The 7,186-nt window shown below is 53.2% G+C and overlaps 1 protein-coding gene across 2 annotated transcripts in view; it reads right to left on the bottom strand.

Moving 5' to 3' along the window:
- STEAP3 (STEAP3 metalloreductase) overlaps window positions 1–5,749 on the bottom strand; it is a 45,979-nt gene extending 40,230 nt beyond the window's left edge. For both annotated transcript variants that reach the window (XR_013338917.1, XM_077779631.1), the window contains exon 1: window positions 5,613–5,749. Coding sequence is in view for 1 of the 2 variants with exons in the window: in XM_077779631.1 (XP_077635757.1) it covers window positions 5,613–5,706 (94 nt within the window). In the remaining variant the exon portion in view is untranslated. The remainder of the gene's footprint in view (window positions 1–5,612) is intronic.
- Window positions 5,750–7,186: the final 1,437 nt, after the last annotated feature.

The following is a 7,186-nucleotide window of genomic DNA, read 5'->3' as shown; positions in this document are numbered from 1 at the left end:
GGTGGCCGCCCGCCCCCCTGCCTCTGGTAATCAGCCTCAGCCGCCGCCCCCAGGACCGCAATCGGGAAGCTGCAGGGTCCTCCATCCTCCCGGCCCTGCAGCCCGGAGGCTGCGCCCGACGACCCTCCGCCCCCGGGCCCGGCGTTCAGAGCCAGCCCGCCCACTTCCTGATCTACTTCCCCTCCCTCCTCCCTGCCGGGGGAAAGTGTGCAAAACTCCGGGGCGCCACTTAAGGAGGATAGTGAGGGCCCTGAAGACCAGGGCTGACTTCTGTGTCCCGCTTCCTTAATCTGAGGGACACCTCCAATCCACCTGCCATTTTATAACCGAGGGTGCGTGGTAGGTCAGGTTTGCACAGATGGTAAGAGGCCAAAGGATCAGGTTGGATCCTGCTTCCCTCTTTTTTGTAAAGGAAGCAGGCAACAGAGACCTCTTCTCAGCAAGGCAGTACAATGGTCCTGACACATCTCTGTCCCTTGTCCACACTTAGGGCAGACTTTTGATCCTTGCCCATAGTCCTCGGGTTTCAAGGCCTCAGAGCTGGTGGAGGGCCCTTGGGACCAGCTGCTTGGGGAAATGGAAATTTGACTTCTGTCTAGACTTCCTGGGCCCCCAAACACTACCTTGCCCCTGAGAAAGCGGGCCCCAACACTGCCTGTCCCCTCCCTTCCCCCATATGGGTGGCATTACAGCACCGCAGTGAGGCGGCTGTAAGGTGGGAATACTTTGGGGTATCTTTCTAGAGGTGCGTGTGCCCATCTGAAGCCCTTTCTCATCTGCGGCCTCATAGCAGGTGCTGCTGATCCGTTCCCCTCCCTTTACAGGTGAAGATGAAAGTGCTCTGGTTAGGTAGGGCACTGTTGGCATTAAGGCCCCTCATCTTCTGGGAGGCTGATTGGGGGGTGGGGGTTCCAGGCCCCTGGGACTCTGTCTAGAATATGCCTGGAGGAAGGGGGGCACGTATTCCATCAGCCCTTGATAAAGGCCTTCAGATTACTCCAGGGAGCTAGGCTGGGCCAGGGTGATAAACCCTGGGGAGGAGTTATCTGAGCCCTGCAAATCAACCCCAAAGAGCACAATGGGGGTGGGGAGGGGGGTGCTGTGAGAGGCCTCTTCTCCCCACTCCCCACCCACAGCCGGAGATCCACCCCTGAGAGCCAGAGCCTGCTCTCCCCTCCACAGGTTTCCTCCTGCCTAAAATACCCTCTACCCCCAGCTCTCCGGAGCCCAGATCCTCTCCTGCCTCTTTCTGCCCCACCCCCCACCCCAACACAACACCCCCTCTGAGCTCCTGTGGCAGTTCTTCAGGTCCCTTTTCCATTCAACACTCAAGGAGTCCTGCCAGACCACACAGGGTTCCAAGTGCCAGGGACCCAGGTGCCCCATGCCTGGTCCCTGCCCTTGGATGGTGGGCTGCTGCCACAGTGCCTTATAAACTTCGGGAAGGTAGGAGCCCATCCCTAGCCCCCTTTGGTGGCCCCCACGCACTGGGTGCTGGCCATCTCTGAGCATCCTTCCCACAATACCCGTGGATGCCACGAGGAGACTGTGCTTGAGAAATGGAGGCTCTCAGAGGTCCCCCAGCGTCCTTGGAGGGACCCTTGGGTGTGCCCAGCATCCTTCCAAAGACACCCGGTGGGCCTGTTTGTGGGGCTCCCCAGGAGTTGGAGAGAGATGAAGGCTGGCCTGGCAGAGGGCTACAGAGGTGGGGGATGTCCTAAGGGGAGCATGAACTTCCGCAGGAGAACATCCAGGGACCTGAAAGGGACAGGAGGTAGGTAGGTGAATGCCCTGCTGAGGCTCAAGTGCTTAAGTAGACAGACACCACCCACGCTGTTGGCCTTTGGCACTTTGCTTGTCTGTCTCCCCCTGGATTGGGAGCATATTGAGTGGAAGCTTATCTGGCACGGGATCTGGTGTGGATGAGGGCTCAAGAAATGTTTCCTGACTATTTGGGTGGGGGGCAAACTTTCGGAAGCAGATGAGCTCTGTCCTGATCTAGGGGAGAGGACAGTATGTTAACATTGGCTGAGCACCTCCTCTGTGTCAGCCTCATGTCTGGTCAGGCCGAGAACAGAGCCATCCTTTCTACATGTTCAACAGATCCTGTTACTTCTCCACTCCACCCTCCCCACCCCCATCCTGCCACAGTGGCCTCCTTCCTTTTCCCCAGATAGATCGGGCAGGGTCCTCAGGCCAATGGATAGGTCAGACAGGGTCCTCAGGCAGGCCACAGCACTTGTCATTTCCTCTGACTGGACCCTGGATGTCCCTATGGCGCTCCCTTCCTTTTTCAGGTCCTAGCTGAAATATCATCTCTGTAAGACCTACCCCATCCCCNCATCCATGTACCGTGCCCTATTTCTTTTCTTTTTTAAAAAAAATGTTCATTTTTGAGAAAGAGCAGGGAAGGGGCGGAGAAAGAGGCATACAGAGGATCTGAAGGCAGCTCTGTGCTGACAGCGGAAAGCATGAAGTAGGGCCTGAACTCACGAACTGTGAGATCACGACCTGATCCGAAGTTCGGATGCAAAAGGGTTTCTTCCCTAACATGCTCTAAAACACACTCTTCCTGTTTGATGTTTATTAAAACTGTGCTCTCCCACAGAAATGCGAGCCCCCCCTCCACCCTGGGCAGAGAGTTCTGTCTGCCTCGTTCCCTTCTACATCCCCAGTGTCTAGAACAGTGTCTGGCACATGGTTGTTGAGTGCATGAATTCTCACCCTTCTTTACCTCCTCCGGCATCTCTGGGAAGCTTCCCCGGTGGCTCCGACCTCCTCTGCTACCCTCCTTTGCCTGTCCCCAGAACTAGCACGGTGCTGGGACACAGGAAGTGCTCAGTATACGCACGGTTGGAAGTCTGGGCCTAGAGTTGCTGAATATTCTCTTCACAGAGCCCCAGGGGTCAGCCTCCTGAGATAGCCCTTTTCTCTGAAGACAAGGCCAGCCCTTTGGCTAAGAAGACGAGAGTATCCAGGAAGAGGATCTAGGTTCATCGCCTTCTTGGGCCAGAGAGAAGAACGTTGTGCACTTTCAGCTTCTTGGATCGATCCAGCATCTGTAGGCTGGGATGGAGCCCATCCATTTCACAAGACAAACATCCTAATTGACTATGGGGAGCTGGCCACAAGAAGCCGTGTGCCCAATGTACTCTGACACCTGGGAGCCGGGCCACCTGGATCTAGTCCTGTTGGGACGGTGCTCCTCACCAGGGCTGTCCTCCAAGCCTCTGGGCACAGGGAGCCACTCCCCCATGTGACGGAGGGAATGGGGCTGCAGTTCGGGGTGGGGGATCCCAAGGGTGATTTGGGCAAATGGGGGGATTTCTCTGCCACTGTGATGACTCAGTGGGTCATGAATGGATCACATCAGAACCACCCAGAGCAGAAGCAGCGACAGGTGATAGGAACAGTCTGTGAGGAAGAGGCCCAGGAGGGGGAGGCAAGCTGGCAAAAGTATGCCTGGGGCCTGGGATTTAAACTTATAGACTGTTTCCACTTCGCACCTTATTTTGAACCAATATTGGATGACATTATAAGATGTGGCTTACACAGCACTGGGACCCCCACCCCTGCACCTCAGAACTTGATACTCTGGTGTAAGGCTACCCTTCTTTTTTAAGTTTATTTATTTATTTTGAGAGAGAGAAAGAGGGGGGAGGGGCAGGGAGAGCGAGAGGGAGAGCCCCAAGCAGGCTCCACGTTGTCAGCACAAAGCCTTTTCAGGGCTTGATCTCACGAACCGTGAGACCGTGACTTGAGCTGAAATCAAGAGTTGGACACTTAACTGACTGAGCCACCCAGGCACTGTGAGACTGCCCTTCTTCCAGTCTTCTGTTGAAACATAGGCCCTCCCAAGAGGAAAAAGCTCTCTGAGCTCAGTGGAATGAGCTGTATATCCACAGGAGATTTAACTGTGGCCAGAACAAGAGTGTGGAGAAGGTTCTAAAGGCAAGTACTAGAAGGGGGTGTGGAGGGGTGGACAGGAGCAACCATTCCTCTAAGGGAGCTCACTAGCACTTAGTAGGTACTTAACTCTTTGTGTAAGATCAAGTGTCTTGGCTTGTGACTAGACTGACCACTGAGAAGTAGGAAGCTGGGCCAGTACCTCCAGGGAGCATCCAATGAGCCCAGAAGAATCCATCTATGGTAGCATTATCACTGTCTTTCAGTTGGAGTTTGCAAAGGCACATAACTGGAGAAGTCTGGGTTTTAGTTTATTTATTTTTTATTTTTTTAAAAAAAGTTTAATGTTTTTTATTTATTTCTGAGAGAAAAACAGCGTGAGAAGGGGAGGGTCAGAGAGGGAGACACAGAATCTGAAACAGGCTCCAGGCTCTGAGCTGTCAGCACAGAGCCCGATGCGGGGCTCGAACCCAGGAGCAGTGAGATCATGACCTGAGCCTAAGTTGGACACTTAACCGATGAGCCACTCAGGCGCCCCATGGGTTTTAGTTTAGTCCCTTGTTCCACACGCGGTGCCTGTGATGGCCTGGGGGTGGGGTAGGGGTGGGGGGTTAGAATTGCAGAGTCTCAGGCCCGCCCCAGATGTCCTGAATCAGAAGTGCATTTCAACAAGATCCGCGGAAGATTACACGTATCTTCAAGTTTGAAAGAGATGTGGTACAAATGAAACCAGCAACTTCTTGAACACTGGGGTCAAGGCCAATGATCAGAAACCTTTACCAGACAACACTCACCCTCACTGAGTGTCACTTTAATACCGTATCCTTTGCTTTCTCAGAGTCTCTGATGAGTCAAATCTGACTCCATCTGCTTCTGAATTTGTATAAATAAGGAGTAAATGACCTTGTCCTTCACAACACTCAATGCCCCTTACACAAAGCTCCAAGAAGAGAAATGTACGATAAGTATGCTTCCTCCTTTCCAGTAACTGATACTCTTTCCTTTTGTACCATGGGGACCAGGATACTCAGATGCATCTTCATGACTACCTTATCCTTAGTGAATATATTTAAGTTCCTCTTTATTTTCCTCTAGTCCGTGATTGTGTCACCATTACGATCAGCCTTATCGTTAATCTTTTTCGCTATAAGCTATCTTAAGTTGCTTTTGGAAAAAGCCAATTGTGTAAGCAAAAAAAATAGGAAACATCCCTGTGCCCCAGTGGGCCATCCTTTCTCCCCCTTGATGGCCGTCACCCTTTCATGGCAGGAGCAGGGTCATGGCATGCCCTCCACTGGAATTTTGAGAAAAGAACAGAGCAGTAGGGAGAAGGAGGTGCCTTTGAACTTCAGCCGTGTGGTACCAAGGAAAGAAAATCCAACCAAGGGCGCCTGGGTGGCTCAGTCGGTTAAAGCGTCCGACTTCGGCTCAGGTCACGATCTCACGGTCCATGGATTCGAGCCCCGCGTCGGGCTCTGTGCTGACTGCCAGCTCAGAGCCTGGAGCCTGTTTTCAATTCTGTGTNACGCTGTCTCTCTCTCTCTCCTAGAAATAAATAAATAAATAAATAAGAAAAATAAATAAAACATTAAAAAAAAAGAAAGAAAACCCAATTAGCTAGGGGTTGGGCGGGGGCAGGGGGACCGTGATAAGGGGCTCTCACCGTGCCCCTTCCTGCTTCCTCTGTGCCCATCCACAGATCTCACCTGATTGGGAGTGCAAGGTACTGTCGTTCGTGCCAGGGGCCTCCTTGCAGGCCGGGGCAGACGGACCCCGTTCGGCAGAGCCCTCAGTAGCCATCTCCCCACGTGCTGCTCCTTCAGTGGCTGGGTTCCCAGGTGGGCTGTCTGCACTCAGCTCACTCACAGACAGCGCAAGGGGTAGGGTCAGGGTGAGGGGGTGGGCGGAGGAAGGCAGGTGGGGGTGGGCAGAGAGAGTCAGGTGAGGCTGCTCAAGGACAGGAGTGTCGCAGGCAGCTCCAGAGGGCAGAGGTGGGGTCACTGACCTCGGGCTCATCTACAAACACTCTGTGGCCAGCCGCTGAGATAAGCTCTTCCCCCACCTGGGGATGTGTTTGAACCTGCTCAGTTCTGGTCCGTGGGTCTTGGCTTTCAAGGAAGGGTGAGGGAAGGAAAGTGACGAGTAGATGCTGAGGCCCCACCTTGAGGCCAGCGCTGTGCTGCCTTTAAATCGCTCCATGTAAGCCTCCCTGCCAGGTGAATGGGATCAGGCCCAATTTTCAGATGAGGAAGGTGACCTGCTTGGCCTCATGCCCTAAAGAAATGGCAGAGCTGGGATTCGAACCAGGCCCCCCTGACTACCTTTGCCTCACTAAGTGGAAAGCTCCTGTGGGCCATGGCCAGTGCATCTTTGGTGTTCCCCGTTAGTGCCAAGGACTGGGCAGGGGCAGTCTGAATGGCGTGACCAGAGGGGGTGAGCCACAGAGTGGGCTCTCTCCCAGACCGTCCTCACAGTGCCCGCCTGCCCTGCGTAGGTGACATTCCATCAAGCTGTCCCCAGCCGGGCACAGGGTCTCCTGGGAGTGGGAGGGGGCTGGGCTTGGTCTCTGAAAGCATCTGGAGGGTAAGAAAACACACCGACTTGGGTTCAAAATTGGTCTCCCTACTGAGCCTTGATCCCCTCAGTTGTAATCTGGGAGAAAATACCACCTCGGGTAGTGTGAGAATTAAGTGAGAAATTGCCAGGAAAGTGCCTGGTGCTTAGTAGGGTTCATTCAAACACAGTCACCCAATCTGAGAGGAAAAGAAAGGGTGTTCAGGGAGAGGAAGACAGACCAATGAAGAAGCCAGTTCCATGAGAAACGTATTTCCTATCAGGTCCCCTCTTCCCCCTTGGTAACGTCTTCTTCCTTGTCCTGCGCCCTGATCTAATTCCTCTCCTGTGAAAAGTGCTCAGGGAAGTCTTTCTCCTCTTGATGAAATTTGAAGTGGAGTCTGTGAGCAAAGGGCTAAGAAAGAGTTCTTGAGATGTATTTTGGTGCAAAAGGATGATTTTATCCAAGCAGGGGACAGGACCATGGGCAGAAAGAGCTGCGCTGGGGTTGTGAGGAGTGACTGATTGCCTCCTTTTAAGTTTGTGGAGGGCAGGAAGAGAAGTTAGTTTCTAAAGAACTTCTGGATGCTGAAAGCAGGGTCTTACAGGAGCCTGAAGATTTAGCTATTGTCAAGATAAGGTTGCTTTTAGTTTTTAATGACAAGTAAACATCAAGGGATTAAGGCAGCCACCAACTCCTTGAGGGAGGTCAGGTGCCACAGGTATC

This window comes from Crocuta crocuta, unplaced genomic scaffold (assembly GCF_008692635.1).
Source record: "Crocuta crocuta isolate KB4526 unplaced genomic scaffold, BGI_CrCroc_1.0 scaffold18, whole genome shotgun sequence".
Lineage (NCBI taxonomy): Eukaryota > Metazoa > Chordata > Mammalia > Carnivora > Hyaenidae > Crocuta > Crocuta crocuta.
This window is presented reverse-complemented; position numbering and strand designations above follow the sequence as displayed.